General features: G+C 47.8%; 7 protein-coding genes across 7 annotated transcripts; 4 read left to right on the top strand and 3 right to left on the bottom strand.

Moving 5' to 3' along the window:
• Nucleotides 1–747: 747 nt before the first annotated feature.
• On the top strand, nucleotides 748–2,607 carry CFL1_1 (putative ferric reductase transmembrane component; the record flags this gene model as incomplete). Its single annotated transcript, XM_031145557.1, has 4 exons — nucleotides 748–989; nucleotides 1,060–1,215; nucleotides 1,267–2,141; nucleotides 2,195–2,607. The coding sequence occupies 4 exons, from the start codon at nucleotides 748–750 to the stop codon at nucleotides 2,605–2,607; spliced, it is 1,686 nt and encodes a 561-aa protein (XP_031009350.1).
• Nucleotides 2,608–3,201: 594 nt separating this feature from the next.
• Nucleotides 3,202–5,250, bottom strand: MAM3_1 (Protein MAM3; the record flags this gene model as incomplete). Its single annotated transcript, XM_031145556.1, has 5 exons — nucleotides 3,202–3,421; nucleotides 3,568–3,837; nucleotides 3,961–4,633; nucleotides 4,722–4,948; nucleotides 5,012–5,250. The coding sequence occupies 5 exons, from the start codon at nucleotides 5,248–5,250 to the stop codon at nucleotides 3,202–3,204; spliced, it is 1,629 nt and encodes a 542-aa protein (XP_031009283.1).
• Nucleotides 5,251–7,276: 2,026 nt separating this feature from the next.
• On the bottom strand, nucleotides 7,277–10,523 carry SPBC839.16 (C-1-tetrahydrofolate synthase, cytoplasmic; the record flags this gene model as incomplete). The annotated part of the gene is made up of 5 exons (XM_031145555.1): nucleotides 7,277–7,385; nucleotides 7,445–9,972; nucleotides 10,021–10,058; nucleotides 10,107–10,127; nucleotides 10,187–10,523. Coding segments are annotated over 5 exons (3,033 nt in total), but the record flags the coding sequence as incomplete, so codon positions are not given.
• Nucleotides 10,524–11,074: 551 nt separating this feature from the next.
• Nucleotides 11,075–12,261, top strand: tif34 (Eukaryotic translation initiation factor 3 subunit I; the record flags this gene model as incomplete). The annotated part of the gene is made up of 4 exons (XM_031145554.1): nucleotides 11,075–11,124; nucleotides 11,183–11,663; nucleotides 11,716–11,832; nucleotides 11,887–12,261. 4 exons carry the CDS (start codon nucleotides 11,075–11,077, stop codon nucleotides 12,259–12,261), a joined length of 1,023 nt encoding a protein of 340 aa, XP_031009352.1.
• Nucleotides 12,262–12,950: 689 nt separating this feature from the next.
• On the top strand, nucleotides 12,951–14,238 carry TP53I3 (Quinone oxidoreductase PIG3; the record flags this gene model as incomplete). The annotated part of the gene is made up of 4 exons (XM_031145553.1): nucleotides 12,951–12,972; nucleotides 13,023–13,381; nucleotides 13,452–13,592; nucleotides 13,756–14,238. The coding sequence occupies 4 exons, from the start codon at nucleotides 12,951–12,953 to the stop codon at nucleotides 14,236–14,238; spliced, it is 1,005 nt and encodes a 334-aa protein (XP_031009353.1).
• A 126-nt stretch (nucleotides 14,239–14,364) lies between these two features.
• Nucleotides 14,365–16,385, bottom strand: tcpA (MFS thioclapurine efflux transporter tcpA; the record flags this gene model as incomplete). Its single annotated transcript, XM_031145552.1, has 6 exons — nucleotides 14,365–14,959; nucleotides 15,015–15,376; nucleotides 15,425–15,583; nucleotides 15,633–15,956; nucleotides 16,011–16,105; nucleotides 16,163–16,385. The coding sequence occupies 6 exons, from the start codon at nucleotides 16,383–16,385 to the stop codon at nucleotides 14,365–14,367; spliced, it is 1,758 nt and encodes a 585-aa protein (XP_031009354.1).
• Nucleotides 16,386–19,532: 3,147 nt separating this feature from the next.
• On the top strand, nucleotides 19,533–20,303 carry LHYA1_G000559 (uncharacterized protein; the record flags this gene model as incomplete). The annotated part of the gene is made up of 2 exons (XM_031145551.1): nucleotides 19,533–20,002; nucleotides 20,057–20,303. The coding sequence occupies 2 exons, from the start codon at nucleotides 19,533–19,535 to the stop codon at nucleotides 20,301–20,303; spliced, it is 717 nt and encodes a 238-aa protein (XP_031009295.1).
• Nucleotides 20,304–20,306: the final 3 nt, after the last annotated feature.

Below are 20,306 nucleotides of genomic sequence, written 5' to 3'. Positions count from 1 at the left end.
GTCCTTCTGGGATGGATAGCCACGTGGATGCTGGCAAGTTTGTCGCACCATAAGACCTTCTTCTTAACGATCTTCTCGTATATGCCCCATCTATCCTATGTTCTACCCTCCGTATGGAGCGACCTCGGACGGACTGTGGGAAGAAATTGGTTTAGGTTTTGCAAGAAGAAGCGCAATGTCAAAATTTTCATCTGCCAAGATACAGGGGGGGCTATAGCGGGACTGACTGATGCATCTGATTAGATACGCGCATTATCTGATCCGCACTTAGCTCCCCATGCTCCCCTAACGTCCTTATCTGATGGCTAGCGCAAGCCACACAAACGTTAACATGGCGTGAAAACCCCCACCATCTGGAATCCAACCAAGGGTCTGTCAGCTATGACCAGGATCCAGGACTTCTATGCAGCCGTGTGCCGAGATTTCATCCGGCCGGTGGGATGTTTGTACCAATCAAGCTTCGGTATTTGCTTTGTTATTTGCGCTGATTGACTCCAGAGTACACTTTAGAAGTACACTACCTTCTGCTTCTAGGATCTCAGATCTTTTAGTTCCAAGCACATTTCTGCCTGGCTACTTTAGCCGTCAGTAGTCGGGACCAATCCACTCAATATTGCTACCTTTTGCTCCACCCCATTTTCATCTACGTCCTCCTCTTCGTATACTTCAGACTTCCTCTTCAAGTTTTCCATTCCCCAGCAATATCTATTTATTATATATCCTCCTTATCGTTTCTGCTCCTCCACGATGGCAAACGCCACTGCTACTGCCGCTGCTCAAGCCAAAGCGGCCAAAGCAAAAGCAACAAAGTTGGCCAAGATTTTGCGTCAGCGAAACAATGAAAAGTCTGCCAAGTTCTTCGCTGCCGCCATGGTTGGCATAATGGTTATTTTCATCTTATTCCACTGGACACGCATTGCGTTTAAGACTTATGAGAGGAGAAGTAGTGGAAAGGCTACCTTCCTGAGATTTCCAGTCCGAGTCACAAGGTAATAAATACACCCTCCTCACACTGCTGAGATACATTTGCTACATTCATTTATTAACTGATCGAAATAGGGCGGCAAGAAGCGTTCTGATACGCAAATTGCCTCTCTTTCCCTCTACAGGTCATGCTCTCGTATTCGTGGGGTATCTTGCCGCAACGGTCACAGTTACGTTTACCAAGATGGACTGGAGTACACCTCTGAACAATCTAGGAAAACGATTAGGATGGTAAGTCTACTTTGAATGAAAGTGTATCTGTGCTAAATTCCCGACTTTCAGGATCTCTGTTGCCAATCTCGGCCTCGTCACCTTCCTCGCCTTGAAGAACACACCACTTGCATTCTTGACAGCCTACTCGTATGAGCGCCTCAATGTCCTCCATCGAATTGCTGGTTACTCTCTCATAGTATCAATGATCCTTCACGCCACCATCTACCTCGCCGGCGACATCCGCAAAGACAACCTGTCTAACATGCGTGAAGATGATCAAGTAGTGGGCATAATAGCCGGATTCCTAATGCTCCTCTCGGTAGTCCTTGCAGTTCTCGTCCGGAAGATGCGATATGAAATTTTCTACGTCACTCACGTAGTACTGTTCATGGTCACTATGATACTAGTAGGAATGCATCGTCCAGACTTCGCAAAGAAGACTGTCATCGGCGTCATAGTCATCGGCTCGCTGTGGTTTGCCGATCGTGTCATACGGTCACTCCGGACGCTGTTCTTCAGCTTTGGCAACACAGCTACACTTACACCTCTTTCACATGGCGGGACTCGAGTCGTCCTGCGCAAGTCTCCCGGTCGTGCTGTTCCAGGCACGCACTGTTTTCTATGGATCCCGGGCGTTCGTGCACTTGAGTCTCATCCATTCACCATCAGTTCGACGAAGCCTCTAGAGCTTGTTGTTGCGGCCTATGATGGCTTCACCCGCGATCTTCACGCCGCGGCTGTGAAGAACCCTGGACAAACGCTCAAAGCGTCCATCGATGGACCTTATGGCAACATTCCTAACTTCGCAAACTTCACCAAGGTGGTCCTCATCGCAGGTGGCAGCGGTGCTAGTTTTACAGTCGGCATTGCCATTGATCTCCTTCGCAAACTTGGCACATCGCAAACAACCACTATCGAGTTCATCTGGACTGTTCGGGAGCCGGGTAAGCCCACTGATCTAATCGTCTCTTGAAGTACACAAACTGACAAGGAACAGAAATGCTTGAATGGTTTAGCGAACAACTCAAGGAGCTCACCGACTCTCCACTGGTGAATGTCCGTCTTTTCTCAACCCGCGGCAGCAAATCAGACAGCACCCTCGTATCCTCCTCAGACGAGGAAAAAACCTCTCCCACAGACCCACTACCGTCATCCAAGAACGAGCATGACATTGAGAAGCAACTGTCCTCGCCTATCTCAACAGACATGGTTTATCCCCCACAAAGAGGCAGGCCCGATATTGCTGCTATTGTCGATCAGATTGTGGAGAAGGCGGAAGATAACGACCGGGTCGCTGTGGCTGCTTGTGGGCCGGATAGCCTGATGCAAGTTACGAGAAGGACCGTCGCTAAGAACATCAAAGTCAATGGACCTAGTATAGAGCTTCATGTTGAGCAGTTTGGATGGTAGAGCACGAAATAGAGGCAACAGACATGGGATAGGTTGGAGTTGATGGTACAATCTTCGGATATATTGTGAGAAATAATTATAGATCATATGAATTACCCCCTCTATACTAAAAGTGAAAGTCTTTACAAACATAACTTTCCTTCCCCAGATGCGCTCGAAATTTCAATCAGGTGATTATTATTACCCTGAGAATCCGATTACCGGATCATCAGACATGCACTCAAGCCTCATCTAGTAATTAGCAAAGCTGATAAATAAACAAGCAATTACTTAGGCAGAAATAGTTCGTCATATATACCAATACAAATATGCGCAAAGCAGTGGATCTCTGTCGCTGGTAATCTAGAAAGTTTTGCGTAGAGTTTGGAGTTGCCTATAAGAGTGCTGTGCAAGCAAGCGTTGTCTTGATGTTATTTTGTGTTGCTGTACTCAAATATGTATATAAATATAGACGTACACACGTGATATTTGCTTTGCGCTGATTGCAAAGCTTTTCCGGTTTCCTTTTTACGCTTCCGACAAAGTTGTACAAAAAAACTTTTAGTTTCCTGGGATGAAATGTATATCATCGGATAATAACGACAATCATCATCTTCACGTCTTCTTCTTCCCACCATTCAACAGCGGGGCCGTCTCATCTACTTCCACTTCCACTTCCGCCTCCTCTCCAGACGCAGCATTACTCCCCGTCTTTACCTGCGTGGGCGAACTACTCAAAGCACCACCTCCGTGACCGACTTGATGCCGTGCACCATTCTCTGCGTTCTTGGTCACTTCGTCGAATGTGCCTTTGCCGGGTTTGATTTTAATCGTGCTGTTTATACCGCAATGTGAGATTAGTAAACTTTTTTAGTAAGTCATGTTCTAGACGATGACAATCTCTACCCAGAAGAACCTCGGTATCTCGAGTGAGGAAGTGAGTGAGGGAGTGGGAGAGTGACTTGACTTGACTTGACTTACTTATACCGTGTCTGCGCAGGTCTGCTAGCCAGATTCGATGGGCCGAGATGTTTGGGCTTCGGCCCAGCGGCGGCTTTCGCACTCAGTGCCGTGGAGCGTCGACGGAGGATTGGCTGGCGCTCTGGTTTTCCGTCCTCGGGGGGCGGCGGCGTGGCGAGGTCTTTGGTGGCGATGATTATTGCTTCCGAGGGGCCGCCTCCCACGATGCCGGAGGTGCGCTTGATGGATTTGCTGACGTCTATGAAGACGTCTGATTCGTCGATTATTTCTCTGTGAAGTGTCAGTTGTCAGTTTTCCTGGATGATGAATGAAAAGCTGTATGCCCGTAGTAATAGATATTACGTAGGGTGTATTGTATTCTGCGATACTGGAGGAGGGAGAAAAGGGGCTTACTCTCCAATCAACTCTTCAATCACGTCCTCCAACGTCAGCACTCCAATAGCACCATAGTTCTCACCCGGTGACTCGGATACCAACACCATATGCGACTTCCCTTCTTGGAAAAAATTGATGATATCCAAACAACTGGTATCGGGGCCCGTCTCGGGCAACGTCGCCAACGCCAAATCAGACACCTTCTGTGCATCTTCCGGATCATAAGTAATCAGCGTCCTCACAAGCAGCATGCCGATGAAATTATGTGAACTCTCCGGCGTGTGGATAGGGATTCGCGAGTACCCCGCGGCGAGGATCCCGTCGACGGTTTTCTCGTCGAGGACCGTTTCGCTGGACATGGTGTAGACGTCGTCGATGGGGGTCATGATGCTACCGACGGTCTTGGCTTTCAGGTCTAGCACAGCAGTGATGATGGTGACCTCGTCCTCGTTCAAGCGCTCATGCGGGGATTTGCCCATGGACTGGTGCAGCGTGACGAGGGTCTTCAGACCAGCTTTCTTGTACACGGTCCCGTGGTCTTGGCCCAGGAGGTAATCTAGGAGTTTGGCCGTGGGCCAGGCGATGGGACTCATGATGTACATTAGTACGAGCACGGCTGGTGAGAGATATGCACCGATGGGAAGGCCGTAGCGGACACAGATGGACTGAGGGATCACCTCTCCAAAAATAACTATATGGAAAACACAATTAGCGGTCTGTGATTGATTTTTGCTCTGTTCCCAACACCTTATGTACTAGCTGGGAAACAACAAACATACCAATCAATACAGTACTGCTCACGACGGCAGGCCATCCTCCTCCTAGAGATCGATCGAGCACGATAGGCAGAGTTTCGTTAGTGATGACATTGCTCAATAAAAGTGTGACCAAAACCCAATGTTTCCCTCTTTTTAACAACCGCAGGACTTTAGCAGCATGAATTCTCTCCTTGCCATCACCTGATGACTGAATGACTTCCAAGTTGATTTCATCCTGTCCCATAAGTCTATATATATCGCGGGTATTAGTAAGCGGAGTCAAAACATCAAAACATAAGGTATAAACTTACGCAATGGTCAAGCCAGCGAACAGACCACCTAGAAGGACAAGCACCATAGCTATTCCTAGGTAAAGCCACAAACTCGCATCTTCGGGATCCTTCCCATCCTCACCTCGAGCGACGATCGTCACAGCCGCTGATGAGGCAAACGGTAGAGCGAGAGCGCGTAAGAGGGGCAGGTTCATGAGCGCGAGAACCAATACATTTGCGCGCGGCAAAGCAGTACGCTGCGCGAACATACCGGGCATGTTGGTTGTTCTTAAAATACAGTCTGTATGTATGTATGTATGTCTGTTGACTGAAATTCTATCAACAGAGCAAGAGCCTATGAAATTGAGATGCAACTCGTTATTCCCCAATACGTACTCTACCCCAGCCCAAATCCTGTTTGTTAGGTAAGTGTAAGGTAGTCATGGATGGTCCAAGCAGCGCAAAGCCACCACTAAGCACTGACTGTATTACTGCACTCCACTTAAATACTCCGTAAATGCATGACCCTCTCACTGCACTGCACTGCACTGTACTGTACTGTACTGAACTACACTCCACTCCACTCCACTCCACTCCACTCCACTCCACTCCACTTAAATACTCCGTAAATGAATGACCCTCTCACCACACGGTCCACACCACACATGCATGCGCCAAGAGTATGGAAAAGTCAGCACTAGACCGTAAGGGACACATACCTGTGGCGCCAAGCGAAACTCTGCGGGTAGCAGTGGCTAGCTACGAGCCTGCGCCTCGCGTCAAATTCCCCAATTGTAAACTCACTGTCATATCATTTCAGGGGTCGTCCTTCAATCGCTTGTCGTACGAATGAATGAATGAATGAATCAATGAATGGAAGCGCAGGGGCAGTGGCAGTGCAGTGATTCACTTTCAAATGTTTCAGCTTCTGTGAATAATACGGAGGTTCCTGCCGAGTTAAAAGGACAGCAATACCGCTCGCTCTCTCACCTCCCATCTCTTTTTCGCAAACACACATACAAATCAACGCGACTCCACCTCTGGTCCTCTACGACGTTAATACCAATACCAATACCAATACCAATACCGCACTCTAATTAATACCATACCGTCTACCGTACATCTGTACACCGATTCCAACGCGCAGCAAAGCAAGCTCTCTCCGTTCCATTCCATTTCAATCCCTCAATCAAGATGTCGTACCAGCAAGGAGGCTACCAGCAGCAAGGAGGCTACCCGCAACAAGGAGGCTACTACCCGCAACAGCAGCAGGGCTACGCACCCCAGGGACAACCAGGCTACAACAACGGCTACCCTCCCGTAAGTGAACCAGTCTAGTCTAGTCCAGCGCTACCGAACCAAGGAACTCGCCCGTAGTTGAACTAATCCCTTGTTCAATAGATGCAAAACCAACCTATGCCCCAACAAGTCATCGTCAAGGAAAAGAAAGAACGTGGTTGTCTGACAGGCTGGTAAGTTTAATCCCCTCTTCCCCAACCCTCAACCCCCAAAACACATCACATCACAGAACAAATACCTAACTTCCACCTCTCTCCACCAACAGTCTAGCAGCCCTCTGCTGTTGTTTCCTCTGCGAAGAATCATGCGAGTGTTGTCTGGATTGCTGCGAGTGCCTGGAGTGTTGTTTTTAAATGGGGAGCGCAGCGGAGTAGAGTGACAGCGAGCGGCTTGGGAAGTGGAAGATTGGGTTGCGAGATGGGATTCAGGCCATTGGAGGTTGATACAGGAATGGGTTGCAGTGCAGTGCAATGCAATGCAAGGAAGATCGTAGGAAGCGTTGAAGCGCTGAGATAATGATAACGATATACCCCCAAACCTGCCTGTCTGCCATTATCGCGAGCACACTTCCAAGAAGAGATACCTACCTGAGTCATGGAAGGAAGGACGTTGTGTTTGCTAGGTCCTTCATTCACCATTCACTGCAAGTGTAAGCGTGGGTGGGTAGTTGGGGTTCTTGATTTCTCCTCTCCAATACCTGCCAGAACTGCTTCCATACTCAGATCATCCGTCCATCCTTCACCTCAAAACGTATCCCGGAAAACCCACTTTGTTCAATGTCTCACAAGGAGCATATATTAAACTGTCAATCATCTTTCTAATTTCTATAAATATTCCCTGGGTTGATCAGGGGAATGGATATCTTGCTATATCTACCCAACGCCACTGTTGAAGATGCATACCAAGACACGTTGAATGTGCTTTCCGTCCTTTTCTACGCCATGCACTGTTGAATAAATGCCGCTCTTAATCAAAAATAAATCCAAATGTATGCAGAAAGTATCCCTAGAAAAGTCCATCGATCTCTCCCGTCTCGGTATCGACATCGACATTAAGATAGCCGGGAGCTGTGGGCAGGCCTGGGATAGTCTGAATATCTGCAGCAAGTGCGTAACTATAATTTATATGTCAGGTGGTATTGTCAAAGATATGTGTCGAGGAGAATAGACTTACAGATATCCGGCACCAGCCGCTAAGCGAACATCCCTAATTGGAACAGTAAAGCCGGTAGGAGCACCCTTCAAATCAGGGTCATGGGACAGAGAGTACTGCGTCTTAGCAATACAGATAGGCAAGTTACCAAAGCCTTGCTTAGTGTAGGTGTCGACCTTCTTTTGCGCAACCTCGCTAAACTCAACTTTGCCAGCACCGTACATTTGCTTGCCGATAGCCTCAATACGTGTTTGCACATCGCCTTCCAAGCTGTATAAAAGCTTGAAGTCCTTCTCCTTCTCACTGGCAGCGATGACACCCTTGGCGAGGTCAACGGCGCCCTTTCCACCCTCCGCCCAGTGATTGGCGGGGATGGCATCTTCAGCACCGGCTGAGATAGCCTCCTCGCGGATAACTTCGATCTCAGCAGCAGTGTCTGTTTCGAACTTGTTGATTGCAACAACGACTGGTATACCATACTGTCTAGCATTCGAAATATGCTTCTTGAGATTGACGCAACCCTTGCGCAGAATCTCAACATTCTCTTCGCGATATACTTTGTCCAGTGCTCCACCAGGGGTAATGGGTGGACCACCACCGTGAACCTTCAGAGCTCGGACAGTCGCAACAACAACGACTACATCTGGAACAAGACCGGAAGATCGGCACTTGATGTTAAAGAACCGCTCTCCTCCCATGGTAAAATCGAAACCGGCTTCGGTGATGACGAATCCGGCCTTCTCGCTGTGATTCTCGTCAGACTCAGTACCAGCAAGCTTCAAAGCAAGCTTATCAGCCAATACAGAGCTTGCACCGATACTGATGTTCGCGAAAGGTCCAGCGTGCACAAATACTGGCGTTCCTTCCAAAGTCTGCATAAGATTGGGCTTGATGGCATCTTTCATCAATGCTGTGAGGGCACCGCCAGCACCAATATCGTCACAGGTGACTGGATCGCCGCTCTTCGATGATCCAATGACCATTCTCCCCAATCTTTCTCTCATGTCATTAAGGTCATTGCTTAGAGCGAGAATAGCCATACACTCGCTAGCAACAGAGATATCAAATCCTGTCTCTCGAGTCTGGCCCTTCTCGGTTCCTGCGGTTCCAACGGTAATACCTCTCAAGTGACGATCATTAACATCCAATACACGTCTCCAGGTGATGGTAGAGGGATCGATGTCTAATCTTGCGAAACGATGTATTTCATCTTCAGTGAGCTCGTTTGGGTCTGTCTTCGTAATCCCAAGTTTGTTCAAACGGCGGTACATGATTGGTTGGAATTCACGCTTGCCCTTCTTTGCAGGTACAAGGCGCTTGTAAAGCGCTGCGTCTTTTTGGGTGTTCTCATGGAACATTCTTGTCTCAATTGCAGCAGCAAGAAGGTTGTTTGCAGCTGTGATGGCGTGGATATCACCAGTAAGATGGAGATTGAACTCATCCATGGGAATAACTTGACTATAACCACCTCCCGCAGCGCCACCCTTGATTCCGAAAGTTGGACCTTGACTGGGTTGACGGACATTTGCAAAAGCGATCCTGTTGAGATGGGCTCCGATAGCTTGTGTGATACCCATTGTAGTCGTGGACTTTCCCTCGCCCAGGGGCGTTGGGGTGATACCAGTGACCACGATGTATTTGCCATTCCTTCGGTGCTCTAGGCGTTTGAGCAGACTTAAATCCACCTTGGCTTTGTATGCGCCATATGGTTCGAGTTCATGACCAGCGATACCAATTTCCTTAGCAACGCGGGTGATTTGCTTTGGGTGTTGTGCTCTAGAGATAGCAATATCCGAGGGAACCGGTGTTTGAATCTTCAGGGGTAATGGCAAGATGGATCTGGCCTTTTGTCGTTCGAAATATATTTTAGCTGAGTCAACAACATTTTGTAGCAACATAGCAACGGTCATTGGCCCGACTCCACCTGGTACAGGTGTGATTAGAGAAGCAACTTCTGAGGCGGATGCGAAATCAACGTCTCCAACCAGTCTCTGTCCAGACTTTTTGGTATCGTCAGGGACATAGTTTGTTCCAACATCAATCACCACAGCCCCAGGTTTCAACCATTCGCCCTTGACGAAGTTTGGCTTTCCAATGGCTGCAACAACCACATCGGCTCGCTTGATGTATTCTTCAACCCCGACGGTTTTTGAATGGCATACAGTAACTGTAGCATCGGCATTCTTGAGCAGATAGCTGACTGGGCTTCCCACAATATCACTGCGTCCAAGAACTACAGCATTCTTGCCTTTCAGATCCACCCCACTTTCCTGGAGCAAGACCATGACACCCTTTGGGGTACATGGTGTGAACAAAGGGTGCCCTCCACGCTTTGCCAACTCTCCAATATTATTTGTACCAAATCCATCGACATCCTTTTCGTCTGCAACAGCGGAAGTAATTGCATATTCGGAGATATTTTGGGGGAGGGGTAGTTGGACAAGGATGCCATGGACCGTAGGATCGTAATTGAGGCGAGTGATTTGTTCGAGAAGCTCGGCTTCGCTGACTGTTTCGGGAAAGCGGAGAACTTCGCAATCAATGCTTGCCTAGAAGGTATCAGCTGTGTTGATGGAGGTCTAAGGATGAGCAGTTACCTCTTCGGCAGCTTTCAATTTCATGCGAACATAGGTAGCTAAGAATTGTCAGAGATTTTGAGACTGAACTTTGTCAAATAACATACTCGAATCAGATCGTTCACCGACTGTAGGACACAATATTAGCATGCAGTTGCAGCGCAGACGGTCCAAGGGGGTTTATTACCTTGAAAAATCTTCAGAGAAGGTTTATATCTTGGATTGATCTTCTGAGTAGCCTGGATCTCTGATTGAAGTTTCTCACGGATGCTTCTTGCAATGGCAGTGCCATCAATTTTGGTGGCCGTCATTGTGATATGTGTGCTTGAGAATTGCCTCGATTGTGGTTGAGACGAAAGGAAAGAAGAAATCGTGGAGTGAGGGGTGGGGCTGAGAGGTCTTGGTCGGCGCAAACTTGGACCCCGCGATTTTGCAAAGTATCCAACGGCCACTGTAGACAAGGCTGACGCGCTATGTAGACGTCTCAGATTTTGCTTGTATGGCGACCGAGGAAGTCCTGCTGCTACTGTTGATATTGCTTTTAGGGCATACAATGGTAATGGTTTTAGGGCAGGATGCAGATGCAGATGCAGACGCATTCCTATGTGGCAGGTCATGCAAGAGCTTGGCCGAACCCGCGTGTACATTACAATGTCCGTCACGGATACTGCGCTGGACGATAGGTACAAACGGAGTAAAAAGATGCGCTTTGCAGTTGCAATGACAAAAACGAATGACCACGCCACTAAACGGACAATTGCCGTGACTCTGATAAGAAAGAGTAATAACGCGTAGTATATGCAAAGAATGTGAAAAGTGACTCAAGGCTTGAAGGAGCCGGATCTGCCCCAGACAGATTCTTCGCCCAGAGAAAGGGAAAGAAGTTATACTGTAACGGTGTTACTTGGGTGTGGATGTGGCGCTCGTGATTGGTTGAATGGCCCGCACTGTGACTCGATTTTTGGAGGCGAACACACGCGAACTTTTAGAGGGTAATCAAGCCGCAGTCGAAAAACAGCAATAATAAAGCCCCTCCTCGCCTTGCGACTGAGAATAATATCCCACCACTGCAAACATGAGACCAATTTTACTGCAAGGACATGAGCGGGCTCTGACCCAGATCAGGTGCGCATCATCTGCTATGAAAACACTGCGTAAAGACGCCCTACTGACTCTCTCGCAGATACAACAGAGATGGCGATCTCATCTTCTCAACTGCCAAAGACCAGCACGTCTGCGCATGGTACGCACACAATGGAGAGCGCCTAGGAACATATCATGGTCACCAGGGAGCCCTTTGGACTGTCGATGTCGACCCCACAAGCACCATCATCGCCACGGGCGCTGCGGATAATACCGTCAAGTTATGGGATATCAAATCAGGAAAGTGTCTCAAGACATGGGACTTTGACACCGCTGTTAAGAGGGTTGAATTCGCTGAAGATGGATCACGGCTGTTGGCTGTCACGGAAAAGCGAATGGGTTTCTTGGGCACGATCGTTGTTCTGGATATCAACCTTGATGTGAACGCCGAGCAGTCCAGTGAGAAGTCTCTGGTCATTACGTGTGAGGAGAGTAAGGCCACCGTTGCCGGATGGAGCTGCTTGAACAAATACATTATCGCTGGACATGAGGATGGAAGTGTCTCGAAATATAATGCCAAGGTACGGTGATTTAATCAAGATATGGAGGATGACTTACTGATGGAATTTCTAGACTGGAGAACAAATCGACAACGTCCAAATTCACGAGCTAGACCAACTGATCACCGACATCCAATGGTCCCAAGATCGTACCTATTTCATCACCGCTTCGAAAGACAAGTCAGCGAAGGTATGCTAGAAGACATATATTTGGGAACGGGAAACTAACCATCCATTTCAATAGATCGTCAATGTACAGGACCTTGAGATTATGAAAACCTACACCACCGATACACCCCTAAACAGCGCCTGCATCACCCCCAAGAAAGACTTTGTCATCCTAGGAGGAGGACAAGATGCTATGGGTGTCACGCAGACCAGCGCGCGTCAAGGAAAATTCGAAGCCCGTTTCTACCACAAGATCTTCGAAGAGGAGATTGGCAGAGTCAGAGGTCACTTCGGCCCCCTGAACACAGTCGCCGTGGATCCACAAGGCAGAGGGTATGCTTCGGGAGGAGAGGATGGATATGTCCGCGTGCACCAGTTCGACAAGGGTTACTTTGATTTCACATACGAGGTAGAGAGGCAAGCTAAGGCAGCGCAGCAACAGCACCTGTAAAGGTTATGTAGCTTTAGACTTGGTTGCATTTTCTGGCGTTATGGATCTCATCGAAAGGCTTGTGGAACTGGCTGCAAGATAGATGAGGCTGTATGTATGGCCTAATACAGAATTTACTGACTTTTCTATTCCTCCATGTCCGATAGATCGTGCATATGTGTCTGAAGGGTTACGAACAGTCGTCCAGCTGAGGTTGAATGCTCTGTTATGATTGGTGCTTGAGTAGACATGTCACCCAAATCTTGAGGGCGTTTATGTTATAATAAAAGTCTGCAGCTCAATTATGAAGCCTCCTGCACGAGACATTGAAAATCCATACTCGGCTATAAAGCAAAACAAAAGGCACTGCCTTAGGTAACTATCTTCACATAAACTATCTCCGCTACTTCTGTACCTCAGGTTCTCTCACAAATCTCGCCAGTTGACAAATTGCGCGCCATAACACAATTCTACCCACATCATTCCACCGCATCGCATTAAAGTTGAACTCAAAGTCCTATACTAAGTGGAACAGTGTCGATTTTCTTCATTTCACCCCACCAAGCCCTGATGATTTGTAAGCTGAATTGAATTACCCCGCTGATGTCATTACTTTCATCTTTCTCTCCCACCCCACCTACCTCCTCTCGTCTCATCAAAACAAAGCTTCCCATTCCAATAAGTCAAGTCACAGAATAGGCACCGCAATCATGGCAACCATGCGCGCAGTCGGTAAGTAATCACGTCTCAAATATTCCACACACCCAATCTGACCACTTTAGACATAACCAATGGCAGCGGCCCAGCAACCTCCCTTCACATCGCCTCAATCCCCAAACCATCCGCATCATCCGGGCAGGCAATAGTAAAAATCAAAGCCTTTGGACTGAACCGTATGGACTTACTCCAGCGCGAAGGACACTACCCCGTCCCACCGCAAGCCCCCAAAACCCTGGGCGTAGAATTCAGCGGCACGATCGAAGAACTAAGCTCCGATTCCAAAGACAACTTCAAGAAAGGCGATGAGGTGTTCGGGTTAGCCTACGGCGGTGCGTATGCGGAGTATATCGCCGTTAATACCAAAATGTTGTTGCATAAGCCGGCCCATTTGAGTTGGGAGGAGGCAGCTGGTGTCCCTGAGGTTAGTACATTTTCTTTGCATTTTCAGTGCAAGAGATACAGAAAATTGGTATTAACGATGAGACAAATAGACATGGATTACAGCTACACAAGCCATGTACCTTGTTGGCGAATTCACCCGCGGCAAAACGGTACTCTGGCATGCCGGCGCATCATCTGTCTCTATTGCTGGCATCCAGCTTTCGAAACTCGGCGGAGCGGCAGCTATTTATGTAAGTAAATTCCACCGAAGGAATATTACCTGTCTTGAACATCTTAAGAGCCATTTTCCGCGTCAGCTACTCCTGTAACATTGTCTCGACTCCTGCAGGACATTTCTCCGACTTCTGAAATTTACTATAACAGACTATACTGACTTCGGGGTTTTAACTATAGGTAACAGCTAGTTCGCAAGAGAAGATTGATTTCTGCGTCAAGGAGCTAGGTGCTACTGCTGGCTTCAATTACAAGACTCAGGATTGGTCCAAGGAGGTGTTGAAGGCCACGGATGGAAAGGGTGTAGATCTGATTATTGATTTCGTGGGACAGAGTTACTTCCAGGGGAATCTAGATACTGCGGCGCGGGATGGACGTATTGTTCACCTGGGTGCAATGAGTGGGACGAAGTTACCGGCTGGTGTGGATATTAGGGCTTTTGTGATGAAGCGGGTTCGGTTTGAGGGTTCCAGTTTGAGGAGCAGGGATCCAGAGTATCAGGGGAAGCTGAGGGATAAGCTGGAGACCTATTTGGATAAGTTTGAAGATGGGACGTTTAAGATTTATGTCGAAAAGGTGCTGCCTTGGGAGAATATTGTGGAGGCGCATCAGCTGATGGAGAAAAATTCTACGAAGGGGAAGATTATTTGTACTATTGATTAGGGCGTACTTGTGTAGGTGTCAATAGATACGTCCTACATAGGCACAATTCCATGGTAGCTCAACTGGAATATGACATAGCAATGAAGTACCCAGGTATCTAAGCTAAGTCCGAATCATTCTATACGCCTAAACACCCTGCTCCATTCCCTCTTCCCACTCCTCATCTTCAACACCCCTTCCATTGCCAACCACATTCTCCTCCGTCTCACCTTTCCCCTCCACCCCCGCCTTCCACCCCGTCCCCGCCTGCACAAAAACCATAATTACCACCAATGCGGTACCAGCAATGAATAGTGACTTGACCGCTACGACATACCCAGTCACCGCAACCGCACGCTCTGCCCCCTCCAAGCTCTTCACCAGCGCCGGGCTCCCCAACAAACGCCTCACCAGATCTTCTCTCCCCTCCAACCCACCATGCTGCTCGAGCCCCTCTTCCAAATTCGCTTTCAGCACACGCACGAAGAGCCCGCCGCCAATCGCGGAGCCGAATGAACCGGCAAAGCCTCGGAATGTGGTCAGCAGAGATGTGGACATGAAGTGTGTGGATGGTGGGGTTAGGTGCAGCAGGTGAGCGAGGGTGTAGTTCAGCGCAGCGCCCATGCTGAACCCGTTGACGAAGACGGAGAGGAGGTACAACGCCGCTGGGGTATCGGGGTTGGAGATTTGGGAGAGTAGGGCTAGGGTGCAGCCGAAGAAGACGAAGCATACTATGGCAGCTCTGGAGGATTTTGTTCGTTAGGAAGTAAACGATTGGGGGAAGGGGTAAAACATACAGCCAAAATGAACCCGCACGTTTGATATGTAATCCACCTGCTAACATACCCCCCAGCGCAAAGCCCGCATTAGTAGGAATCAGAATCGATCCTGCTGAAGCGGGAGACCAGCCGCGGACGGCAATTGCATATGCGGGTGTATAAAAGAGGACCATCCATCTTGATATCATGACACCCAGCTGCGCGACACAAGTGAGGAGCGCGCCACGGGATTTGAGAACCGTGACGGGGATAATGGGATCGGCAGCAACGTAAAGTTCGATCAGAATGAAAGCTGGTAGAAGGATGGCGGAGATGACTATTGGGGTCCAGATGATTTTTGGGAAAGAGAGGCCGAAGAGGAAAAGGCATAATGATGCAGTCTGTAGGTTTTAGTTATGATGAACGAGCCATGGAAAGGATATGCCTACCAGTGTAACAGCACCTAGGTAATCGATCTTAGCCAGCTTAGTAGCTACGGATTGCTCTCCTCCTTGTTTGTATCCTGACGTGAAAGATTTAGGAATACTGAGGAATATCCCAATGCCAGCAATAACAGCCAGGGGGGTTTGTATCCAAAAGAGAAACCTCTGCGAATTCATTAGCTAATTTCAAAAAGCCGGTTGAAAGTAAACATACCCATCCCATCCCATTTACCAAGGCACCAGCAATTACGGCTCCCAGTGACACGCCGGTTGTAAAGCCCGAGTTAACGAGTCCAATGAACAAACCTCTCCTTTTCTTCCCCGATAGCTCCAGGACCAAGATGAATGAGATGGTCATGATGCCAGCACCGCCGACTCCACTGATCGCTCTACCTACCAGGAAGACTGTTAGGTTTGGAGCTTGTGATGTAACGAGTCCTCCCGTAGAGAAGAGTAGGGATGCAACAAAGATACAGTTTCGAGGAGAAAAGGTCTGAGCAAGCCTTGCAGCCAATGGCGAGCAACTCGACATGGCTATCTATTCTACATCAGCACTGTTTCGAAACGGGGTTGCAAGGCAAATGTGGCTTACTAGATACGCAGAAGTAAACCAAGAAGCTTCAGAGAAAGCATCTAGATCTTCCGCGATTTTCGACTGTGTTGTAGTGATACCGGACATGTTTGAAGCTTGATTTCACAATCAGTTCCAATATCTTTTCGTACACTCACTCATCAGAAACCAACCTTGCAGGAATATCAAAGCCCAAACACTCAAAATAATTAGCAATCCTCTCCTTCTCCCCACATGCTGGTTCGCTCTATCCGGGTCCCGCAATTCCTCCTCGTCGCCTGTGTCCGCCAACGTCTCTTCACTTCCATCATCGTCGAGACCCTGCCTTTCATCTTCTCTCAACAATGGCGTCTCTTCTGAGAGGGTTTGGACAGCAGGAACATCTGTGACAGCCATTTTTAACTCGTGATCTCGCCACTCGTGGGGCCTCCCCACTCTTGGCTCTGTGAAACAACAAGACAAAAAGACTAGATAGACCTCCCAAAATATATGAGGTTCAAATACAGGCAAGTAGCCATTAAGTTACAGAAATACAAGTTTAATACATTTACAAGAAGCATTGAAGTTGTAAGTCAACAATGGGTACCTTCGTAGTGCTTATCTGATTAGAAAGCAGCGGACATCACCGTAATACGGCGGCCGTGTTTGAACTTGGTGCTACGGCACCCTTCGTGTACCTGAATAGGGGAGGGGTTCAAGTTCGAGCCTCCTCTCCTTTTCTTCAAACTAGCAAAATTTGTAGTTCTTTTGATCCCCCATGGACTTATTCGAATTTTTAGCCGTTTCAATCTGTCTTTATCGCAAACATCAGCCAGAGATTACAGCTAATCAATAACTAACAAAGATGACAGCAAGTGCTGGATGTTTTGTATTCACACATGCTGCGATACATCGCTGAGACATTGGCAAGCAAGGGTCGAGGATAATGTACCAGCATCTACAATTATTTATCCTGCGCGATCCGCTACTTTCTCTCTGATTCAAATTTGCGTTTAGTACATGCCATTATCTTTTTGTGTACTCGTTCTTGTGTTACCAAACAGCTACTTAGTTTGTTCTTGAGAACGCTAAAATTTCAGCTTTGCAGCTATTTGAGAAAGAGTAGTGATCTATTAGAAAGCCTATCGTATTCACATTTCTTGGCCTTAGTTTTCTTAGAACGTACTGTCAATGAATGACATCCCCGAGCTCCATCGCTTCTTCTAATTCGGTATAGCATCATGAAATGTTTGGGCCCTAAGGTAAGTGGGCACGGGGCGTCAGAATTTCCTTCCGCATAAAAGAATGCTTTTAGCATCCCACACATCTTCGTTTCATTTCCTAGCTGTATTCAAATTATCAGCATCACATTCCCTCAGTGGTCCTCAGCTAGAGATTTCGACAGACGGCGAATACATCAAAGAAAAAGTAGGGGTTCTCATCATCAGACTCCGAAGCGAGGGAGTAGGATAATATGGACCAAGCGGTTGTAGCTTCAGAGGTGATTCTACTTCCCATTCTTTGCTTTTCCGATCCCTTACTGATAGGTGTGCTTAGAAGAAGCATTTCCCATTCTTGGAACTTCCCCGGGAGCTACGCGACCAGATCCTCACACTGGCTCTCGTTGGAAATAATGGCATTACTCCGCGATTTTCAGTAAACCAGCAGGGTGAGAGCACCATATGCGTTGTTGGTTCGAATCGATTCATATCCGCTCTCCTGGTCAGCAAAAAATTGAAGGACGAAGCCTTGGAAATATCCTACAAATACAACACGTTTCATTTTGGAAACGTTCAGTCGGTACTAAGCTTCAGCGACAGGTTTCCCGCAATTGCTCCTCGACTCGAACATATCAAAATCACTTTGAGCTGGGGGGCTAACATAATGCCGTTCTATCGCCGTTTACCTCGACATGTTCGCGCCAGGGCTGCGATCGATGGCCCGCCGCCATGGTGCCAAGAGTTTGTATTCAAGACAAAGAATAAAGACCATCTCAAGGATATTTTCCTTCGGTTGGTCGCTCTAACACATATAGAAGTTCAAGTCGTACTGCACCCAAATGATGAACATTTATTCACACGATGGCCGCAGAAAGGTTCCTTCGCAGTATGCAACGCACAATATGGTGGCATACGAACAACACATCTCGTCAAATACGCTACATCCAGGTGGGCCCTGAATAGTCTGGGCTGGTCTCAGATAGTGTTGGGTTTTGTCTGGCACTTGAAGCAAATGCTTGACCGTCAGAGAAAAGCGAAAAGGATGGGTAGAACGAGTAGCTGACGATCGTGGGGAAGCCGACCTCGAATTAGATAAGGAAAGAGATTGGAGCAGGAGATGCCGCAGTACCTTACAACCTACCTAAGTACCTACTCTAAGATAGAAGCATGGATATCCATCCTCAAAATGTATCATTAATAATCCATCCATACCCGCGTTTCTGCGACTCCTGAGGATATTCCCCTAGCCTCCCAAAATACTTCATCCATGCAGCAAGTGTACTTTATTGCAGACCTCTGTTGGAGATTCTAGCCAACGAGCATCCCTGTGCGCATCAATTTCGCCAAGGTTGTGGCGCTTCTAGTCGCGATACGAGAGGCTTGCTTCAAGGCATCAAAATAGATCCAGCGCTTCAGTGAGCGGCAGTGACAGGCCAGCCGATCAAGAACACGCAAAGTCGGCGGTTCAGCGTTGGGAAATCCGGTGAGATGTTATTCAAAAGAAATCAAGACCTCTTATTGTGTTTTCATTCTCCATAGTTTTCTGATTTTCTTTCCTATTCAAATCCTCTTTCGCAGCTGTTCTTATCAAATTTCAATTTCAGGATGGTAATCCTAAGATCGGCGCTCGTTACAGCGGGTAGGTCACCCTATACTGTAGCGCAATGTGGAGAATGCTTAACTGAGTCGATCTTCGACCGCTGACGTGCAACATCAACAGGCCTCTTCTTCACAACAGCAATAGCCCTGTCAACAGCATCTGCTGCTACATTTGTCGCCAATGACAGTAGCATCTCCTTCGCGCTGAACATTCCTCAAGATGACAATAGTAATGAGTTATTTTTCTCTATTTCAGGAGACAGCAGCTGCTCATGGCTCGTTAGTCCCCCACACCACACCCCGCCCCTTTGTGATGGCCTCTGATATGATATGTATAGGCTATCGGGATGGGAAGCGAGAAGATGGACAATTCGTTGATGTTCCTAGTCTATTCTGATCCCTCAGGCAAAAATGGCAAGTCAAATTATGGCGGCCTCGCTGCTTCTAGGGAAATCCCTACTAATTTATTGGAATAGTAACTGTCAGTCAGCGACTGTCTCACGGCCATGTAGAACCCAGCTATACCTCGAATGTTTCGATGACTATTTTATCGGGCTCGAAAATTGCAGGCAATACCACAACACTAAATGCGAAGTGTTCCAATTGCAGGTTATGGAAGGGAGGCTCGATCGATCCGAAAAACACTGCGGCCAAGTTTACATATGCAACAGGTCCAGATGGCAACTTGAATAAAAAGTCTCTCACCGCCGGCATAAAACGTCATGCTACCTATGGCTCATTCACGATGGATTTGACAAAAGCAGTCGGGGCTGGCAGCGTCCCAAGTCCTGCAGTTGCTGATTCTGCTGGAGTCAAGCAGACCCAGGACAAGACCGATCACGACTTCTCGGCTCCTCTGCACGCTTGTATTATGATCTTATCCTTTGTTGGTCTCATGCCTATTGGCATTCTCATCCTACGAGTTATGGATAGCCCGAAGTGGCACGGTATCAACCAAGTTCTATCGGTTGTGGTGGCGTTGATCGGAGCTTGCGTGGGCATCTATGCCGGAACGATGTTCAATCGAACGAAGAATTTCAATTCAGCGCATCAGATTCTGGGTCTGATGGTTATGGTATTGATGATTGGTCAATTTGTCCTCGGCTTCTTGCACCACCGAATGTACAAGAAAACTCAGGCTCCCACCAAGCTTACTCCCATCCACGTATGGCTTGGACGTATTGTCATCCCAGCTGGTATCATAAATGGTTTCCTGTAATTCATCTCAGTCTTTCCCTTCCAGACGTCATCTTGCTAACTTTGATTCAGTGGATTCCCGTTGGCTCTCAATCCCAAGTATAACTGGGCACTTCTTGCTCTTGTTCTTCTAGTGGTTATTTTCATGGGGCCTTTGGCTTTCTGGAGATATAAACGCAATGTTCAGAAGGCGAAGACAGAGGCAGCGATAGGCCCTTCCGGCTATCAAAATCAACCCTGGTTGAATACACAAAGCAACTTCAACTTGCAACCAATGAACCCTCCGCCTGTATATCAGAATCCGGGATATGGCCGTTAGTCT

Source organism: Lachnellula hyalina, assembly GCF_007821495.1.
Source record: "Lachnellula hyalina strain CBS 185.66 chromosome Unknown contig00006, whole genome shotgun sequence".
Classification (NCBI taxonomy): Eukaryota; Fungi; Ascomycota; class Leotiomycetes; order Helotiales; family Lachnaceae; genus Lachnellula; species Lachnellula hyalina.
The sequence above is the reverse complement of the archived record's forward strand: the minus strand, read 5'-3'. Positions and strand labels throughout refer to the sequence as shown.